Genomic DNA, 21,908 nt, shown 5'->3' on the forward strand with positions numbered 1-21,908 from the left:
AGGAAGAAAGCCATGAACTAGCTGCCCGTCTCAATGAACCCTAATATCCATCCCTGCAAAGACCTAGGAGATGCAAGATAGACTGGCAAGTATTGTACTGTCCATTGATAAGCTGTTAATTGCTATGTGCAGAGTTTACATAAGACACTGCTTACATCTAACATATGCCTGATGTTGACGTACTCTCCTCCACTAAATATAGGATATATCTAACTTTAAACCTTTATTTGCAAGTTAGTGCACAAGTCTGATCTCTGCACCCCACAAACCCATTTGTAAAGGCAGCAATTACAGTTCAGACTCTTAAAGCTTCGAAACCTACAGGAGAACCTCCTGACAGCACTGATGAGTAACATGTGCCTTAAATAAAGCCTGTGTGATGATACCCATTTTCAGAAGCTTCTAAAATTATATTGTCTACTGCAGGGTTATTTTATTTCTAATTATTTACAGAAAGCAATCTATTCCCAAAATTTATAATCCAATAGTTGCATCTAAAGTCAAAATTGAAGCTGTCAGAAGTGGGACTGAATGAAATGAAACCATTGAATAGTTTGATTTATTGTCTCTTACATACAGAATGCCATTCACCACAAGAAAACAGCCTTTGAGATAAAAAGCAGGAAACTGGTTTTAAACCTCTGTACACAATTTTGACAAATTATTTGAAGTCTAAAAGCATAGTGATTTTTGTTTGTTTGCTTTTGACTGAAGTTTCAAAAATGGTCTTCAGATGCTAACATCTCAAACATGTTTTTAATCAATATTTATTGGAGTACTCAAAATTTCAGACTATGATGTCATTCTTTAGAAAACTGAATATCAATTGAAGATAGAAAAGCCAAACAATTGAACGTACAATACTTCTAATTTACAACAGATGGCACTTTATAGCAAGGAATCTATAGTGTCTAATTAAAAGGACTGAAAGAACTGGATAGCTGACTACATTGGAGAACACTGAAATACCAAATTCTGCATATGACAAAACTTAATCCTCAAATTTCAAAGTATAGTTCTACAAAAATGAAAGCACAAACAAGGAATCAAAAGCCAAACAAAAGAGCTCTAAAGAAACATTCCAATTCACAGAAATTAATCACAGATTTTCTTCATAAATGCAGGATATTCCCATCTTCTTTTCTTCAAGTAGAATTTCTAGGTAGATTTGGATTTAAAAAGAGCGCAGAAAACATGACCAGACTATGGCTACTACTGCATTCATGCTCAGTAAAGAACAGAGAACCCATTCCACTAATATCCCTCACTGTGGTAAGTGTCTGGTCTGTGTAGACATGAAATAGTGCGGGCTTGTACAAAATTTTACAGGCATTTTGACATCTAAATACAGATACAGGATTTTCAAAGGATGGGTTAAATAAGAAAGCTTGGAAACATTGCCTATGAGTTACAACACAAGTTACACTTCATTATCTCAATGTTATCTGAAGGGAAGGTACTTACTAATGAGATTCACAAAAGGCAAACAGAGAATGACAACATGTAAAGAAGCCCATGAGGAGTTAATAATTATTTTCAGTTAATTAATCATTGGTTTTAGAAAAGAACGTCCAACTCTTTCACTGAGAGGACAAAAGGCAATGGACCCAAGTTGCTAAATGGAAAACACCTACACATTTTCATTACATAGCTCATTGAGTATTGATAAAGGCTACCCAGATCCTGTTTGCAGAATTTTGATCTATGGAGTTAAGTAAAACTCAGATCTGAGCAAACTGGCTTAGCTTCAAGGACAGCTCTGCTTTGAGCAGGATGTTAGACTACATGAACCCAAGTCCCTTCCAGGAACTTGGAGGATTCTCAACTGTCCAGAAGAAAAAGCTGAACAAATGGTGGAGACCAAACACCACATCTCATGCATTAACTTCTGAAAGATCATCCTTCAATGATGCAATCATATGACACAGTCATATTCTCTCAGACTCCCAGAACAATCCTCACCCAGAGAATGTGACCAGCTTTCACCCTATGATGATGACACTTGAAAAGGATACAGGAAGCCTTCTTTCCAATAAAGGGATGAGAACTATGTCTTGGTGTAAATCCTCATTCTGAACTAAACCAAAGAGAATTTTGATTTTAAAGTCACCTACTTTTCAGGTGTGTGATCAGTTAGTGGAAAAGCTTCCCATTTTCTAAGGAACAGCTATGATGCCAGATAAGAAAGGAACACTTGTAAATCTTGTGAGAGTTAGCGAATTAGAACTTAAAATCTAACAGTGTTCAGTACTGTTAAAATATTCTACCAGTATGGAGAAGTTTAAGCACTCCAAATTCATTCTCATACTTCCAGGGCTAAGTGGCAAGCAAACAATACTTGTTAGTCTGATATTTTTCATATGTCTGAGCTGAATCCTTAAGGTGACATGAAAAGGCCAGGCTTCTGTAGGCACACAATTATACCAAGGTTTTACTAAACACTGCTTTCCCCAGAAACTTTGCTTGGAGTGCATAAAACCTTTTGTAAATCTATCCACTGTACCTAACTAGCACTAGAAATTCCAAATGGAATTTGAGCCAGAGAAGTCTGCTAATAAAGCAGCAGATAGAGTTCCCCCTTTAGCAATATGTAAAGGAAAAATGCAAGTATAGGAAAGGGGCTGGCTAGTATTATACCTCCACATCATCTTGCAGTGTGAGTATCGCGCTAAGAATCACTGTGACAGGTATGGTCTCTTCTGCTCCCAAAGGAAGCATTCTTTCTCCTGATCGCAACACAAAATTCAGGCATACAAGTTTTACATTTAGCAGCCAAGAAAAACAAGACAGTGAAAATCCTGTGGTTACTGCATTTCTGCTGTAAATGGATTCCAAGCCAGGTAACTTGTCATGTAAGTCTTAGAGCACTCATGGAAACACAGTTATAATTTTTGCACAATTTTCCCTTCATTGAAGGGGCAGATTCATCTCCGTTGTGCAGATGAAAAGCTCCATACGCAGATGAACTGAAACACAAGCAGTTGCGCATTTCACATACTTAGAACTAACTAACTGGTCCAGATACTTTACAGTCAATTTCAAGATTGATCAATGCTTTTAGTGTCAAGAAAAGCTTTACTAATCTTACATGTATATTTACAAACTGTTCAAAATGAACTTGTTTTCATACACCTTCATCCAACCGTAGTGCTATTGAAAACACAGGTCTCGATCCATTTTGCTAATTGGCATGAGACTCCCAAATATCTGACTCAGGCTGCTTCCAGTCTTCTCCCATTAGTCTCTTCAGATTCAATTCTTTGAAAAATTCCAAACGATGACTGTAGAGAAAGGAAGAAAAAAAAGCTTCATACTATGCATCTTAAAAGTATCCTCAACAAGTTGAACCGATCTTTTTTTTCCATGCTTCCTTGCACAGGAATGTAAACACTACTGTTTCTGAAAACAGTACTGTTTCTTGTAGTGGAAACAGGACAAAATCCTCAGCTATGAACAAAATTCAGTTTGTACTGTGGTACTTAAGTGCTCACCTTTAAATTATTTCAACTTATATTGCCTGGAACTCCAGTCAGATCAAGAACAAAATTATATCCTGTTTTATGACTTATCTGCACTCCAGACAAATATTGTTTACTACTCTTGACCAATTCAAGAGTCATATCACAAGGATATCCTCTCCTTACAATAAAAAGGAAGATAGAACAATGTAATAAAGCTAGTCTTACAGGAAAAAAATATTTACTGTCTCATTTGCTTTTAAACATTATGAATTGCTTTTTGCTAAGAAGCTCTCTTTTAGGCTGCCACACAAAAACAATTGAGACGACAAATAAGCTAATTTCTAATTAATACTTATATTAAAAAACTGCCAAACAGTAAACAGTACATCTGACACTATTAATCATTTAAGTAGGTAAATGAAATTCTCTAAACAGGAAGCATCAATTTGACGTGTAAAGACAAACTAAGAGTGATGAAAACAACCTCTTTACATTAAAGCATCTGCTACTGATGTCTGAAAAAGTCTGGATTTTTCTTTTTTGAAAAGGTACTCTAGAAAGATTCCCTTCCTGAAAAGTATCACAAGCATTCTCCAGTATTGACTAACAAGTTTGCATAAGAACTATAGCAGTCCTCTAGACCTAGCTCCCTTACAAAAGACTGTCCACAAGTAGTAGCCTGTATAAAGTCATTTCAGCCTCACAGTTAGGAAATTAGCAGGCCCACGGCACAATTTAAATATCAAGATACTATAGTTTTTCTGTTGATACTAGGTATCCTTTTATTATACTTCTCAATTTCATCTGCCTTTTCAAATTTTCCATAATATGGAGCCATCTGTAGACATGAGGCTGTTTAGAACCATAGGGGAGAAGCAAAAGAGATTCACTTGAGATGTATCTGGTACAATTAACACTAAGTGTCATTTCAGGAGGTGCTGTAGGCAAAGAAAAACCTGAACAACCCATCTATGATTTAGCCAAGGAAGGTGATAACAGATGTGAATGGTGTCGAATGCATCATTTGCTATGCGCCCAGGGGATAACATAGAAATCAAGCACTAATTACAGCTATCTGGCAGTTCTTTGCACTAAGTACAGTGCCAATGGATGTGGGGCTAAGCAGTATAATTCAAATAGCACTGGCACTCAGTCTGAAAACTAAATTAGGTTTGTTGTACGAGTATTGGAAGAAGAATGCAACTATGTTACAAGAGAACTAATTTTATTCTTACAAATCTGGTTTCTGTCCTTCTTGAAGTTCACATCGAGGCACAGGATGAAGTGCTTCATATTTTCTCTGGTCTCCTGAGCCATGAATTGCAAATGCGTTAAACTTGTTAGTGCATGGTGGAAAATAATTCCAAGGAAGATGAGCTTTACCCTCCCATTTGGTTTCCATTCTGGTCACCTCAAATTCCAAGGGAAGTTCTTCCTATTAAAGGCAGAAAAAAAGAGCTAGTTAACTTCTAATCAGCCAACATGCACCTAAAAGTTACTTTCTGTACATTATGAATGCACTTGACCACTTACTTTCCATACTCTTCTTTTGCCAGAAAGCAGCAACAATAAGTGTTGTCCATGACTGTCAAAAATCAGAGCCACAATTTTCTTAAAACGATGCCAAGTTATTAGTGCACATTTCTGCCACAAATTTGTTCATCCTCCATATTGAAGTAGTTTCTGCACCCAGAGTTTTCCTCATGCATACATTCCACAAGCATTACAGCTAGAAATGCAGATTAGTATTCACAACTTTTTCCAGCATGCTGTACTTACGGACAAAGTTCAACTTCTAAATACTGTTCAGTTCTGTCATTCAAGAAAAATGCCTCTACAACTTTAAAAAAAAAAAAAGACACAGGCTGTCAATGCTTTATATTAGTTACCGATTTTATAGCATCCCAAGACTTTCACATCCCATTAAAACATTCGTTTTCATAATGGCTTTTGGCCTATGCCATTCTAGAAAAAAAATTCTTGTGCATCAGAAAAATGGCAGTTCTACTAAGTAGCATCAGCTCTCAGCACAGTAAGCATAGCACCAGCACAGACATTTCACCCAATATGCTTGCTGCGAACAGTGTTAAGACAGAGATCGTGGCCAATCACACTCACAGCAGACACTCACCCTAAGGCACTTAAGGGTCAGAATCTTGTATTTGCTGGTAGCCTGAGGATTCAGAGCACCATACACAGCAGAACACCGAAAAGAGGAACTCACAGCAAAGCACACACACCATAATTAAAAAGCCTGCTGAATTTCAGAAATATTAAGAAAGTAGTAGCTTTCAAAAACACTCTGACCAGTAAATAGCTGATCCTGTGGACAAGGAATTACCTGGTTTCAGATATACCTGAACACTAGGTGTGACTACTGAATCACTTTTTAGGACCATTAGTTAGAACTATAATGGTCTTTCTCACAGTAAAGATATGTTATCATAAAGCTTTAGTTAGAGTTAGAACTAGATATGATTTATTATGCTGTTTTACATAAGCCTACTTGGTATAATAGATATCGAAATGATGCTATTAATTTTCCAGTAGAGCTTAAATCAGAGTATTTCAATAATCCGAAAGCAGAGAACTGTTAGAAGCATTAAGTTGCTATATTATTCAAAGCAACAGGTGAAAATGAAAGTATTGACAGGAAAGAAGAGAGAAAACAGCATTCCTGTAGGAATATTTCCCATTCTATTTGGGTGCAATTTTCAATAACATTATGCGCTCTACTTTCTTTGCTTCATACCTTCCTGTTCCTGAAATTGACTTTGGAAAAGTAAGCAATTAATAGACGAATGTTTTACCTATTGTTCTCTACTACTTAAAGAGAAAGTAGAACCTATATTTAGCATTTCAATTCTATTTACATACTGCAAATGTATATTTATATATGTATATAATGTATTTGTATATTTATGTATACATAAGGTATATTTATATATACATCTCGTAAAATTATTTTAATACTAAAATATGTCAAGCCTTAATTGTCCCACAAGTTATATCAGTAACCCAAAAGCCAAGTTTGAACATCCATACTACTGACATCAGGAAAAGTCAACCTCACTATTCTTGATACCCATCCTATTTGCTGTAGTCCATTTCCTTTATGTCCACCAAGTGACATAAATGTAACGTTTTCTTCTTTTCCTAGTCATCTATATTGTTGCACTACTATAAAAACAACCTTACTGTCAACAGTGTTTGTCATGAAAATAATTCACCACCTAGATAGAGAGCATCCCTCTTAATACATTTGGGGGTAGTTTATGGCTAGATATAGCATGACATTTACAGTTACTTAAGGAACTTCCTTAAGGGAGGATGAAGGTTACAAGGAAGTTCTTCACCAGCATTCTTTCCCAGAGCCCTTAAGATAAAACAGGAAGGAATTTTTCTTTACATTTCCTATCTGGAACTTTAAAATCAGTTCAGTTTCTTTGATCACGGTACTGCATTAGTAGATGCCATACATTCAACACTTCAAATTAGATCAGTTTTTAAAAATAGCCATCAGAGAAGCTTAAACAACAACCAGGCATATTAAATACAGATGAACATCAGCATGTACACAAATCAGATAACTGCAGCAAAACCGTTACGCTTACCCTCATAGTCCCACAAGTTTCTAAAGGGCTTCCCTGGCTCTCCAAGTGGTGCTGGAGGATCATTAAAGAAGGGAGCGTTGACTACCATTAGCAGCCCTCCGTCATATGACTTCAGCCCAATTGTTACTGGCTTGTGGCTCACAGGTAAATCATCCCACGTGTGTTCAATTGTGAATTCCATTTTAATATTCTGCATAAGACAAATGAGAAAGGAAGTTTCCATTAAAGAGCCCAGATGCCATTTCAGCACCAACAGTACTGGCCCCTCGGCTAAAAAAAATAAAAATAAAAACTTGCAAGTTAAGCAGTTGAAAAATAACTTTGCGTGAAGCATAAATCTCCTAGACAGGACCAAGAGGAGAGAACTGATTGGTTTCCGTCCTATTTATGAATGAAGAAAGATGGTCACTTGAACAAGTCACTGTTTTAAAACTATTATTTTACTGAGTTCCTCTATAGAGCAAGTTATATATGACAAGTCAAAGTCTGTATAGTGTTAGCTAGATTCCTCAACCCAAACAACATTAGGGTAGCAAGACAAATCCATGCCTCCTCAAACGTCTCTGTTTGTCTCTTGTACTACAAAAGCAGCTTCCATATGTCAGCTCTGTAACCCAGATTCTCTACAGCTAGAGCTTTTGCCAGCAGCCCTATCATTACACAGATCAGCACAGATACAGACTGCTTAGAGAAACTCACCCCCATCCCAACGACTACGTGTACGCACACCCTCCTTAGGGCCACTCAGTTCTAGGACAAGCACGTGGCATCCCTGTGGAGGGCAGACTCCAAAACAGACTGGGGAGGAACTGCTCTTACACTCACCTATAGCCATACTTCTGCAATGCCAGATTATTCTGAAAGGGAGAACCATTTGTGCAGGCAGAAGTTAGAATATTCTGCATGAGCCCTTACCAACAAAAGAACAAGTTACAGGCAAAAAAATAATGAAGCTGTATCAGTCATTTTGTCAATAACAAGACAGCTGCATCTGTTACAATCCCCAAATCATGTTTCCAGACAACAGAAGAGCTGAAATAGTTTAGCTTTATAAAGCAGTAACATGAATGCTTTTCATAGGCTTTTATACTTCCATGGTTACAAATGACTTTTAGAAGTTTTGCCAAGCTTAAGACATTTCACTGCCTACCTAAACACCTTCCAAAACCATCAAATATTTATCTAGAGAACAGATAAACAAAGCAGGCATAACTACATGCTGTTAGATGATTTTGTAATATGAAAAAAAAACAGATTGACAAAAAAAATCTTCAGTGAATCTGAAATGCAAGACAAAAAATCTGCTACAGTTTTGCTTGGCGGTCATTGAAAACCAGCCAAAGCAAAGGATTTCAAGAAAAACTGCAAGCACATCTTAACAAACAAGATCTGCAGAGCAGCAGAGAACGCTACACTCCAACATTTCTTCCTTAGAAACAATTGCACGAGTCTTGAAAACAACCTTGATCTATATAACAAGCAAAAGAATAAATGGAGCACAGTTTCCAAAAAGTTTATGGCCCCTTATTCTTCTCCACAGTATCAAGAGCATCCTCACATTTCCACAAGAGTTCCACAACAGAAGCCGCTGAACTACTTTGAGCACTACTTTAATCATGGTGTCTGAAAGGAAAATTAGACACAACAGATGTAGCACCTTACTATTTGTACATGTAGGACAGACAGATGACTTTACTATAAAAAATAAAAATAACTCCTGCAGTGACAGTTTATTGGGTATAAACGTACAAGTTGTAAGAATGATCCACGTTACCATACACAGACTTAGTGAAGTTGGTTACTAGTATGCTTCTCAATTATAATAAAGAAAGCAATACAGCACAATGGTATGGAGTAATGGGGGTGTTTAAAGTAAAGAGGACCTTCAATCTACCTTTAATGCTATACACGCCCAGGAGGCTCAGCCAAACATCAGCACACCATACAGAAGTTCTTAGCCACCTGCAAGTGCTCCCACAGCACGCCCCCAAGCTGCATGCAGCTCGCTGCACCCAGTTCAGGCACTCGCACCTGAGCTCCCCCAGCATCGCACCTGCCCGCCCTGAGAACGCTGCTGCACCTGGGGCCCCCCCTCACGGCTCCTCAGGGAGCTCTGTGCCTTCCATCCCGACCCTTACCCACACGGGTAGCGGGACAGCACCAAGCAGCTGCGCTCCGGGTTCCCTAACTGCCCTGCCAGGCCAAGGAAGCTGCAAGCCGTGAAGCAGAGGGCAGCTTCCACCAGCCCGTAGCTGGGCACAAGCTTCCCGCAGGAGCCCACCGAGGGGCTGCCCCGCACCCTCAGGCACCTCCTGCGACCCTAACGGCCGAGGCTCCCCGGCCAACCGCCCTCACCTCACGCCAACCGCCGCCGCGCGCGCACCCAACGGCCGCCAACGGCCGCCCCTCAGCGCCTCGCCGGCGCGTGCGCAACCGTTAGCGCAGCGCCCCGCCCGCTGCAACCGCCGCTTCCTTCGCTACGGGCTCCGGCGGCCGGGGAAGCGGTGTCGGTGAGGGGCTCGGGGGCGGGGGCTCCGCCGTCTCCGAGGCTGCGGTGACGGCCCTGACCGCCGGCATGGCCGCGGAGCTCGGCGGCGGCGGGGAGCCAGGTGAGGCGGTCGGCCCCGAGGCTGCCCCCGGCTTATGGAAGGAGGCGGCCCCTAGGAGCCTGGGGCGGTTCTTGTATGGGGAGGGAAGGAGGGAAGCCTTCAGTCCGTGGGTGTAACAGCAGGGGGGTGTTTTCTGTGGTGTCTGCGGCGAGAAACAACAGTATGAAAACTTTTATGGCTAGCAGAGGACTAACCGTTAAAAGGGTGTAAATGAGGGTAATAGCCAGGCACGGGAATTTTTAGGATCGTGCCTCTTTATGTACGAAAATGTTACTCTGCTTAACCGACACCTGGAAGGCAAAAAAGCTGCCTTCTGATGAAATGTGTGTTACAGACTGAAAGCTATACCTGTAAGTATGTGTTCTGTATGGTTTGGGTAATTTTAATGTGAGTGTAAAACGAGTGGATCAGAGTGTACTTAGACTGCTGAACGCCAAAATACTGACTGGCAAAAGATGCTTCTGCAGAGTTTATATTTCTAAAAATAGGGAGTTGATGTGTTGTCCCAAGAATGTTGCTCACCCCGCCATTGTAGTCTGTGTGGTGGGGAAATGGGGTAACGTGAATGGACAGGATCACAGTGCAAGAAGTGCTGTGACCGTGCAGCACGCAGCTCAAGTTTTCAGCGGATACTGAGCTTGTTAGGACAGTTTTGGATGGACAGAGGTGGAGGGACAACTCGTGATTCAAAGGACCTCAACAGCAGAAAAGCTTCTGTCTGTACCACCAGTAACCTTGCCTCAGAAACCTCTATATCTCTTGAGTTTTGCTCAAATATTTGTTATACTGTGACGTGAACAAATGGTTTAGGTTCAAAAGTCGTGAATTTCCTTTTTTATGTATTTGATGTGTTTGGGTCTAGTTTCTTATTTTATAATTGCGTGACTCCAAATGGAGCTTAGACAATATACACCATGAAGCGACGAGTTGCCTTTTCTCTCAAGGATACCTCTCAGAAAAAATGCATCCTGCAAAGATGCTGAACAAATTTTAAGTTAGTTTGCATAGCAGTTGAGACACAAGCTATTTGAGGCTTGTTCTAAGTCTGTTGTATTTATCGATGTTCTACTTTTTTCATAGATGATGTCCAACTTCTAAAGTGTTGAATGTGTGTAATACATGGGGATTCTATAAGCACTATTAAATTCAGCTTTATAGCATAAATACTTGTTGCGTTATAGCTGTAACGGAAGTTCTCATAATGAAATGCTGTTCCCTGACACTGATCAGTTATAAATTCAGTTTTGGTTGAATTCATTTTGAAGTATCAGCAGCCGATCTTACAAGTGATAGTTATCCATTCCATTCCATTACATATTTTTGTGATAAGCTACTAAGTACATCTTTTATCTGAATGAACTTTATGATTACTATTGAAGGTGAATACTTCTGCAATTGGTGTCTAAGGTCTATCCTCCTTTTGCACCTATGTTCATGTTCTGAGATTGCTTTGGCTGGTGGGGCCAGCTATTCTTCCAGATCCTGTTTGTTGACATCCCCTTTATATTCTGTTCCCTTTTTTTTTCCTGTAGATTCCTGTAGCATATTAGAACCACAAAAAGAACCATTGCAATGCATATCAAGAATAACAGGCAAGAAATTTTAAGTCAAAACAGTTGTATTGTCTTCCTGACACCCTTTTTTTTTTTTCCCTCTATCCATTTCAGTTACAAAGGTTTAAATCAGATTCTCATGGTTTGGCCAGATGGAAGAGCGCTATAAATGAATGGGAAGAGCTGCTGTTTTCCCTTTCCAACCTTTTGCTGATTCTTCCATTTGCAGCATAAGTAGTCTCTGAAATCCCAGTAGTCAAAGTTAGATTAGTAGAGAAGAGCAATGCCTTAGTTGATGTTTATTTCTAAAAATGCAGATGCTTGAAGTCTGCATGTCTTTCTTGCTTGGCTTTCTTTTGGATATATGTGAGTGCTCAGATTCATGTATCAATGAAGTTCTTGTGACCTAAATTTGTTGAATATTTTTATGTCTGTCATTTATGTGAATGCTTGTTTGAACATTTATGGGTCCAGTTCCCAGCAACAGGTTAATTTTATATCATCCAGCTAACTGAATTGGCTCTGGTGTGATTCGTTGTATTTAGTCCTCATGAATCGTTAAGATGTTGTGTATGTTTATGACTTTTCTAGGCAAAAAAAATAAAATAATTTCTAGGAGGTAATGATATGGAAGACGTCAAATTAATTATTTCTTCTTAGTCTTTGTATTTTTTTGAACTCCTACTTTCCTGAAAATAATTGCACTAAGTAGAATTTTACAAAGCATATTGTGTGCCTTCAAAGCACTACACTATAAAACATTTCTGACTACCAGTCAGGTTTATCTAGATAAACGTTCATGTTGTATGATCTTCTAACTTCTATTGTATTTTTCAGATCAGAGGCTAAATGTGGCATTTGAACAGTATGAAACGGATGAAATTTTGAGCAGCAATGCTGAGCAGGTATGTGAACTGAGGTATTGTGGGGTGGTTTTACCACAGGTATAGAAGTAGTTTTAAAAAAAAAAAAAATCTCAGTTTTAAGACATACATCTTTGCATACCTAGAACATAGTCCACTTCAGTGTCACTTTGCCTTGAGCCCATTGCACATCTGCAGAGTTGCTTCTAGTTTTCAAAGCAGCAGCAGAATAAAACTGTCATAACAGCTATGAATTCTGCTATTTTTAGTGCATTTTAAAGTTTATCATATGCAGGAGAACACATCCCTGCAAAGACACTTGATTTCTGCAGAGTAGACTTTTTCACTTCTATAGGCTTTTTTGTCTCATGTGAAGATAGCATTTTGTGGTGAGTACCATAAGCCTGTCTGAAAATTTGTGCAGAACTTAGGGCATCAGCACTTTTCTGATGCTGGGATGCATGGAAATGAACTTGGCACTTGCACAGACTTGTATGGGTTCTTTTAAGAAAGAGCTGATTCCCCATCAGATGTTGTTACACTTTACATCAGAGCATCTCCAGGAAAAAAAAATCAATTGTATTTTTTTCAAATTGGGCCAGAGTTCAAGGATTTTTTAATGTAAACCTAAAAGCGATTGTATGCTTTCAGTACAGACAGAATAAACAGCTTTTTGTTGCATATTAAAAAATAAATAAATAATAGCTACATGAAGTCATGTACAAGTACTAACATAAGATATTCAATTACAGAAAAATGTCTTTGGAGGTGATGGTATATCCGGATCCAGGATAAAGGACCAAAGGTAACTGATTCCAAACAAGAGAGAATACTACTTCAAAAAAAGAAAAAAAACACATTTGCTTTTAAAAGCGTTAATATCCAGTTGGGCCTAGTTTTATGTACACTTACTTGCTCACAGCTCTGAGGACTTGTAAGGGGAAGTCTGCGAAAGTGTTCCTATAACAGTTGTGTTTAAATAAATCTTCTGTTAATTCAGGGATTTAAATATGACTTTTCTTGCACAGTTTATAAAATAAAGAACAGGAGGTGAGGAATAATCTAATGTAAATTTTAAGACAATAAAGTGCAGGTGAGGTTGCATGAAGTTAGGTAACAGGTGTCTGTTAAACAAGTCAGGTGGGTATTTTTTAAAATATTTGCTTGAGAAGTTGACTAACAGTGCACAAATAAGCTTTTCTATAGGGGCACTGGTAAATTGTTTAATGGTCATTATGCTCTTCATGCTGTTACAAACTACCCTTTATGGTTGGGTTTTAAGGCTTTATCACTAATAAAGTTTTTTCAGAGAATTACTGTAGTCGACAAAAAATACTGGGAAGGAAGGAAGTATGCAAGTAAAACTGCATTTTTTTACATTATCTTATACGTCCTTTACTGCTGTATGTGAAAGCGGTAAGAAAGTCTAGTTTCTAATTTTTGGAGATTTTTATCTATATATGAAATACTAATGCATTACAGCTCATTTACAATATTGTGTATTCTAATTCTCTCATATAGTAAGTCTGTGGTTAATTATCATACTTTAAAAGTAATTAAACTTGTTCTCTTGATGCTGGTGAATGTTGGTCTTGGAAGTAAACTGCTTTGTTCTGTTCTCTAGGTTAAGAATTCTGTAAAACCAGTTGATTATCAAAACGATGTTTCTGCATTTACAAAATGGTTTCTGAGCATGTTTTTCCAATTTTCAGCTTATCAGCTCTAATTGTAGAGTATGATAAACACCTGGAAGAGATGAGGGAGCAGCTGCGGATTTATGAGGTATGTATGTTGCCAACATTTTGCACTCTTTTAGTGCTTTACTGTATTAATATGTAGGCTACTATTTTTTGTCAGTTGAGGAAAGCATGACTGCATCATGCTTCACAAAGTTCCAAGATCACAGCCTGTCTCAAATGAATGAATAGAACTTTTTATGAAAAAGCTGGGACGTTGTCCAAATTGTGACATTACTGTGTTTGTGGAAGTGATGGTGTGAAACACAACATGCATGTTTTTGTCTCTGGACATTCTGATATGATTGCATGGAATTTTCCTCGGTGACACTGAGATGAGGCAGATATTTCCCCCTTCCCCTACAGGTCTGATCTTGGCCGTACAGTCCAGCTCAGTCTTGCAACTAGATATACTCATACTTCTATGTTCTTAGTTGTTCAAACTCAAATAATTGAAATGTTTGGTATCATGGAGAGTGGGGGAGAGGGAACTGTCTCTCTTCCTTTCAAACCGCAGGCAAATGAAACCAATGCTTCCTATGATTCCTGAAAAGTAAAGTGGTGTGTTTAATAATTAAAATTTGTGGAGCAGAGATCAGTTCTTACTTGTGATCTACATGCAAAAGCTACACTACAATTTTGTTTCAGTGCACTTAATCTTATGTCCGTAGTAGAGCGTCCACAAATAGTCTTCAAACTTGGTTGATTGCAGAAGGCAATATAAGTCCTATGCTTCTGTTGCACTCCTTCTGTTAACAAAGCAGTTGATTCAGCTATTACAAACTGACATTGCTCCTTACATAGTTCCTAAAATTTTTTATTAACTCATCCTGTACACATTAAGTATTTATCAACTGTATCCCTAAAAGAACAGTATTTAATTAAAAATATATCTGTAAGAGCTATAGGCATTCCCAGAGCTAAGTTTAATGGTCATAACAACTTAGAACTCAGGTGTAACTTTTAAACAGGATTTAGCAGCTGTTAAATTTAAGTGGCATCTTGTGACTTCTGTTACAGAAGGAAATCTTACTTTCAATTACTTCATTGTGTTGAATTATGTAGTCTGTGTTTTACAGTATCATTCAGAAAAAACATAGAGCGAGTTGCTGAAGTTTGACGCTTAAGAGCTTACTTGTGCGTGTTTCTGTATTAGGCACAGATGGGTGAGATGAGACGAAAATCTGAGCAAGTCACCAAGGAAAATGAAAGGTAAATAAGTGTACTGACTTGTTATTGCTGTTGTTCTTGATTTTTTAATCTTATTTTTTTTCCTAAGACTTTGAAATCTTGTGAAGCCACTTAACAATTCAAGATTTCATACTCATGTACTTGTGTTAGTTGTTAAGTGCTTAATATATATTACACCACCAGATTAGGAGGTTCAGCCATATCTGTGTAAAATAACTAGATATAAAGCTATTTAAAACTGTTTATTGTTTTTATAGAACATATCTTAATAGATTTAAATGTCAGATGTCAACATTATGTACAGATTAAAGGTACATAACTTAGTTGATTTAAAAAAAATAATGTGTTAAAGAAATGTTTTGCTTAACTTGTTACTTTGAATTTCAGGCTTCATGCAGAGTTGAAAGAGGTTCTTGAGACACAACTGGAGGCTCTTCCTTTCATGCCTCTGGGAACTGATCTTCCTGCAGATGAAGGAATAATGAGAAACCTTCAAGAACAACTACAACTGACAAATCAAGTGTGTGAGACAAAACGTTTGTACTGCTTTATTTCTCTTGTGCCTTAGCAGATTAGGGGATGGTTTATTTCTTGGTTCAGAATTTGTTTATAACACTTTCTTGAAACTATTTTGAGGCCTTCTTGATTTCACGTAGCTTAAAAAATGTATTTATAGTATGGACAGCAAAACCTGAAGGAAGTTTCTTTCTAGCTTCATACACCTAGGAAGTTTTTATGTTAATTTGCCTTTAGTTTTACCTAGTTTACTTGATCTTTATGTTGATTTCCTGACCAGGAGATGAATAAAATATATTGTTCAATTCAAGTTACTGTGGTAGGTTGTCATTTTGATTTAAAGAAAAAAACATTGTAATGTGAAATGAAGAGGCAAGTTTATGTGGAATACAGAAAGTAACAAATCCAAAAAGCTCAGCAAAATCTCATGAACTTGTTGCAGTGATATGTCAGTCCTGTTGCATTGGACTAAATTGAAGCTAAATTGACAGCTGAATTTTTGTATTTGACTATTGATATACCATAGTCCTAGAGTAAATACTTGTGAAAGTTTGCATTTGAAAGTTTCAGAACTTTAGTAGAACTGCTTTTCTGGAGAGAGCTACAAAATTGTGCAAAACTTCCAATTCTCATCTATGTGTAATTTGAACTCACAAACATCTTTTTCTACCTCTGAATTTGTTGTTTTGTCTTTGTGGTTGTAATGTGTACAAAGTACAAAAATACATTTCAAAAGAAAAGTTACGTCTTTTCTTTTGGGGAATGGTAGATAAAAGTAAATGTACTGTAATAAGACAGTATTTATATAGACATTTGTTCTGCAACTTCTTAGGAAAAAGAACATGCAGTAGAGCTCTGGCAGACTGTATCACAGGAGCTTGATCGCCTGCGGCAGCAGTACCAGGAACGCATGACTGAAACACAAATCCATGTGGCTGAAAGACAAAAGCAGAAAGTAATTTTCATTTATATTTTTGTTAATTTTGGAATGTCATTGTAAACTGTGAAGATTTGGGGTCTGTGTGTAGTCAAACTGAGGTGGGGTGGTTATATCATACTGTTTTCTGTAACAGTCACGTCAAATGTTGAGTGGTCAGATGTGGTCGTCACTGATGCATCAAATAATTGCTAACACGTTGTGGATACATGTCTGCTACTGTGAAATGTTTATAGTACCATCATAGCTTGTGTGGCCCATTAGAAGTACTACACATGTACACTTTCATTTAACTGAGTGAAATTCAGATACGTTTTTCAGTAGTAAATCTAATTTGCTAGATTACCAGGTCAACAGCTAGAAGTAATCAAATCACTAATTTACAAAGTATATTGGATTTCCTGTAAAGCACATGAATTTTCAAAAATGTTTTTAGTTGACTGATTGTCACATCCTTATGATGGTAAACACAAGAAGCTCAATCCTTTTTTTTAGGATCAGCTGACTAGCTTCCACCAGCTGACTCAGCAGCTACAGGCAGCCAATGAGAAAATAGAGTTGGTAAGTAAAACATGAGCAGTGACTTACTGAATTTTTTCTACAGGAGCCTTGAAGTGCAAACTGAAAGCAAAATGTCCCTCATAGATATGTGCTTGGATAGACCTTGTGCCATTCAGATTTGCACACTTGTCTAGGAACAAGTCAAAAATCAAGAAGTAATGGCTTTTAAATCAAGAAGTAATGTGTTTTTTTCCTGAATTCTGAATTTCCTTAAAATTCTTTATTTAAATACTTAAATTCTTTGTTGTGCAATCATTTGGAAGGTGTGGGCTGAAAAAAATGTAGTGCTTTAGTCAAGCCCCTACTGATATTGAGTACTATACTGCAGATTGCCATAGAATTGTATCTTGCAAGCAGTTCTGTTTACTAGTCGTTTCAGTAGTTTTAATAAAAGCAAAATAACACACTCAGGAATTTTTACCTTATACAGTCAGTGACTAACAAAATCAACTTTCTTTAAGGTTGATAGCCATATTATAGTTATTGAGAGATTGCTGTCAAACAGTCTCAAGGAAATACAATGAGCCAAAACAGTTCAGGTGAGGATTTGGAATTTGCAGACTGATCGACTATTATAAGCGAAGCAATAGGAGGTAACAAAAAGTAGAATGACTGAATGCTTAAAATCATAATATTGGAAAAATGATGAGGAGAAGAGTGAAATACAGGTGTTCTTTGAAGAAGACAACGTTAAAGGTAAAGGTTATACATTTGCTTGTGTTCTCCACATAATTTGACAAGGTCTGTTACGAATGTCACGAAATGAAGAAGCATGCCCTTTCTAAGCTACCAAACTGAAAAATGAGGAGTGGAGAGCAGAAGTAACTAGTTGTGTTTTTTATCATGGTTAAACATCTGTGTTCCATAGATGTGTTCAGGTTTGAGTTTTTCAGCGTATTTATAAATGTTCTGGAAATGGGATCCAGTAATGAAACAACAGTGCTCACTACTAATGTTAAAGAATTTAAGGTAATGAAAACTGAAATAGGATACAGAAATTTGCAGTTAGACATGATATCAAATACATTAATACATTTTGTCAGACATTTCATTAATAATTATATAAGCAGAATAACCAGTGAAAGCAAAATGGAGCTTTCACGTAGGGTGCTTAGTGTTAGTCCTGAAGTAATTGTTAACACTCAGAATACATATTTTACAAGTATGAGGGTTCTGAAAACAATTCTCAGCAACAGTCAAGAAAGCAAGAAGAATGTTAGCATTGGGGTTAGGTACTGTGCTGAAGTCCACAGTACAGTAGCGTCTTGAATGCTACCTATATTAAAGTTGTGGTCATCTCTTATCTCAGAAGGGGAATGTAAGATCCAGGAAAGGCTAGTTGGATAACAAACACTAAATTATTATTAGATGAGAGGACACCTGAAAGAGGATGAGATTTCTAGCACTCTGGGTGGCATAGAAAGTTGAGGGATAAACAGTTGCTTGCTGCCTCAGGACAAGAGGACATTAAATACAAAGTAGTGGGTTTTTTTGTTTTTGTTTTTAATTAGGCAGCCTATTTAAAACAAAGGAATTCTTTCCAGCAATATGTGGTCTACTGTGGTACTCATTTATCTAAGGTATTCTAGGTACGTAAAGCAACTAGATGGGAAATGTAGATGGTAGATCTGAGCTATTACAGTCTTCATCTTTGGAAGTTCTTATACTACCAACAGGGGAAAGAAATGGAGGATGGGGTAACATCACTCTTCATTTGCCTTTCTATATTACGCTACCTAAAGCCTGGCACCTTGAAGACCAGCCAGTGTTACATAGACTTTATCAGCTATTCTTACAGCATTCTATTCTGTAGAAATGTCCTATAACTCCGAATATATGAGACTTTCAATAAAATGAGAATATGCTATAAATATCTCCTTGTTTTGCAGAGCAATCAACAGTTTCTACAAACTGTAACGGAACAGAATGTGGAACTAGAGCAGCTACGAAAGCAACTGAGGTATAATACAGGCAATTAAAAATATTTTTTTCCTATAGCCTTTTTTAGCTTACTTCTTTATTATGGGCCTCTTTTTGTCCTGTAACACCATTTTTACAACATCCCATTATATATGTGGCTACTCATCACAGTCCTGAAATTTGAATGTTCAAAGTAGCTTTAAATTTTAACATCTAAAATTTCACCAAGAGCTCTAAACCATAGGCTATGTGGACATTAGAGGTAAGAGAAGCTTTATTTGTCTTAATGGTTATTTTTAGGTTTCTTCTGCACAGCAAATTTAGGACCAGGACTTGTTCACATATGCAGTTACCTTGGTCAGTGAAGATATTTTCGAAGGGGAACTTACCACCTCTTTTTTATTAGCTATAATTTTTCAGTGGGAAAAGCTATTTTCAGAAAATGATGTAATTTAAGGAAGGAAAATGTGACAGAAATCAAAAATTAAGATGGTATTCAAGGTATTTGCTGAAATAAAGTATTTATCAACTCTGTTATCACTTGTCATGCTATCTTAAAAGAGAAAACACATCCTTACATTCTTGGACATTACTCGCACAGGCTAATATTACTCTTTTGGTACCCATTCATCTGGAGATCAGTCTTGCATTGACATGATTGCATTTACTCGTAATAAGTGTGTTAAAGTAATTAGCATTAGCTGAACTTACTTTAGACATTCAATAAACACTTGCAACATTGGCTTTTTATGTATTTCTAACACTTCCAAGGGTTTGATTCAAAAATAAAAATTGTGATGCAGTAAAGCATTCAGTTGGGGTGTTTGTCAAATTCAAAGGTGTCATGATTTCCTTTGCCCTTACCCTTACTTCCTTTTTAAAAAAGGAAACTACTCTTTTTTAGAAACTCCCTGGGACTGAATTAAAACTAATGGATCACCTTGGTCTGAACTTTTACCTATGTTTGCACTAAATACATGGGTTTTTGTAGGTGCTGTTATTTACAAACAGCAGTGAAGTTTATATATAATGGGGGAAATTGTATATATTTATGTATATTCCTTACTTTCACAAGGGTAGGCTCCTGGCTATTTCCTGGGCTTGAGTAGACTAGTCACCTTCATTCATCTGGAACACATTCCTGATTAAAAGTCTTTGCTGGTGAAGGCAGTTCAACACATGGCTTAAGTCAAAATAGTTCATTACATGTTATTAATCAATCAACTGATAAAGTAAAGTGTGTGCAAGTGTGCACAGATACTCCCTTTGTAAGAAATACATGGTCACTTACCTGACTGCATATCTCTCCTGTTGGAGGTGTGATTGCTGCTGCATTGTGTGTACTTATGCAGCGTCCTCAAGTCCACTAATTGTATGCTTCTGAGAAAGCACCGCAAGAATTCCCATACGAACACAGCAGATACATTGGTCCCCATTTATTTCTTGCTGTGTTGTCGGTCTGCCAGTTGGGTGCAGGCTGTTCCTGGTGTCTGGTGGGGTGGCTGCTCTCTACCAGTGGAGTGACTCCAGGCAGTGTCAAACACAGCTCAACTGCTGATCTATCGCTGTCTTGTCACTCCCGCTGCAATCACAAATCTTTATACATCTTTGGAAGCTTTCTCCAGGTTCTAAGAGTCTCTTGGTAACTCCCTGAATACTGATTAAAGTGACTGGGACCATCACACACAAACTTTGTCATATTTATTCTCGTCATAGTGTTACCAATTTGGTGCAAATGGGATTTCAGAGGAATTTTGAGTTTCTTGTTGTGGACACTGATTACACTGTCATTCCACGCAGATCAGCTCAGAGTTCCAAAAAACAGTATTTCATATTCACAAAGCTAATGACAGCAGCTCTATATAGCTGTAAAAGAAGTACTGCAGTGATTCTCAAAGAAGTCTACAACACTTCTCACCAGCTGTTGCTTCTCTACCAGGAAGTCACATGCATGTAGTTTGCCTGGGTTACAAAGCATATATTGCTGACAATTTGATGCTTCTTTCAGACATTTTTAATAGATTCGCAGTGATTTACAGTAATAGAGTAACAAATCTGGAGAGATTTAAAAACAAAAACTTACACGTGGGACAATTTCTATTTGTTTCATATGACCTAGACTGGGTGCAGTTTTGGAGCTTTTGATGTTGCTAAGCCTAAAAGCATGTCTTGGTAAACTTTAAGTATTTTAGGATTGATCTAACAAAGTATATGATCTGTTTTATGTAACCATAAAACACTTTAAACGTGTTTGTGATGGATTATCATCCTATTTCTAATATGTGCACCTAAGGGAAGACTGCTAGATTAAGTTTTGGAAGGTAACCTGGGGAAAAGAAAACAAAAGTAAGAGTTCTGCTGGAGTTTATTTTCCAGAGGATAATAGCTTTTATTCTTTAGATCAGAAGTATACCTTACCCAAATTTTTTTAAAAAAAAAAAAAAGAAATTTGGTGAAAACTTCTTGAGAAGTATTTAAGAACAGAGTTATTGCTACTCATTAATATTTAAATAATAACAAATTTACATTTATGCAACTATTAAAGGGCCATAATCAGCCATACATTATAAGCAACATAATATTTGATGTATTTGTGGAGAGAATTGAGGATTAAACAGATTGACTTCTTTAAATGCTAGAATTTTTATTATGTGTATATATTGTAATATAATGTAATATTTTAATATAATATTTTAAAATTCCATTGTATATCATCAGTTGTTTAGCTCACCATATTATTGTTCTCATGAATTAACTCCTAATGGCTGTCTCTGGAGAGGGGATACTCTGGTGATACTGGATACTCATTTGTCAGATGGTCTGTTCCAGTGCAGTGAACTTCTGAGTTTAGCTGCAAGTATCAAAAATGTTTTGAGATATATGCTCTTGAAATGTTTTAAAAGGTCTGAAGATAATGCATATAAACATATAAACTTTGAATTGCTCA

At 37.3% G+C, this 21,908-nt stretch overlaps 2 protein-coding genes across 13 annotated transcripts in view; one reads left to right on the forward strand and one right to left on the reverse strand.

Annotated features, from left to right (window-relative positions):
* Positions 1-532: 532 nt before the first annotated feature.
* Positions 533-9,567, reverse strand: C4H4orf33 (chromosome 4 C4orf33 homolog). 4 transcript variants are annotated; one of them, XM_038179077.2, is made up of 6 exons: positions 9,431-9,567; positions 7,076-7,265; positions 5,241-5,301; positions 4,995-5,046; positions 4,697-4,896; positions 533-3,281 (listed from the first exon to the last, which is right to left on the reverse strand). In XM_038179077.2, the coding sequence occupies exons 2-6, from the start codon at positions 7,254-7,256 to the stop codon at positions 3,182-3,184; spliced, it is 594 nt and encodes a 197-aa protein (XP_038035005.1). In that variant the 5' UTR covers positions 7,257-7,265; positions 9,431-9,567; the 3' UTR covers positions 533-3,181. The 4 variants fall into 4 exon arrangements, with proteins under 4 accessions (XP_038035005.1, XP_038035006.1, XP_038035007.1 ...); XM_038179078.2 differs by lacking the exon at positions 9,431-9,567 and adding an exon at positions 9,214-9,359; XM_038179079.2 differs by lacking the exon at positions 9,431-9,567 and adding an exon at positions 8,970-9,148.
* Positions 9,549-21,908, forward strand: part of SCLT1 (sodium channel and clathrin linker 1) — a 47,869-nt gene continuing 35,509 nt past the window's right edge. For 8 of the 9 annotated variants that reach the window (XM_038179068.2, XM_072037431.1, XM_072037434.1 and 5 more), the window contains exons 1-10: positions 9,550-9,684; positions 11,217-11,276; positions 12,075-12,142; positions 12,853-12,905; positions 13,813-13,882; positions 14,993-15,048; positions 15,415-15,547; positions 16,376-16,498; positions 16,976-17,041; positions 18,931-19,001. In XM_038179068.2, coding sequence (XP_038034996.2) covers positions 9,651-9,684; positions 11,217-11,276; positions 12,075-12,142; positions 12,853-12,905; positions 13,813-13,882; positions 14,993-15,048; positions 15,415-15,547; positions 16,376-16,498; positions 16,976-17,041; positions 18,931-19,001 — 734 coding nt within the window. In that variant the 5' untranslated portion in view covers positions 9,550-9,650. Of the gene's footprint in view, positions 9,685-11,216; positions 11,277-12,074; positions 12,143-12,852; positions 12,906-13,812; positions 13,883-14,992; positions 15,049-15,414; positions 15,548-16,375; positions 16,499-16,975; positions 17,042-18,930; positions 19,002-21,908 lie in introns of all 9 variants that reach the window. The other variant, XM_072037438.1, reaches the window with a different exon arrangement.

This window comes from Anas platyrhynchos, chromosome 4 (genome assembly GCF_047663525.1).
Source record: "Anas platyrhynchos isolate ZD024472 breed Pekin duck chromosome 4, IASCAAS_PekinDuck_T2T, whole genome shotgun sequence".
NCBI classification, from domain to species: Eukaryota; Metazoa; Chordata; class Aves; order Anseriformes; family Anatidae; genus Anas; species Anas platyrhynchos.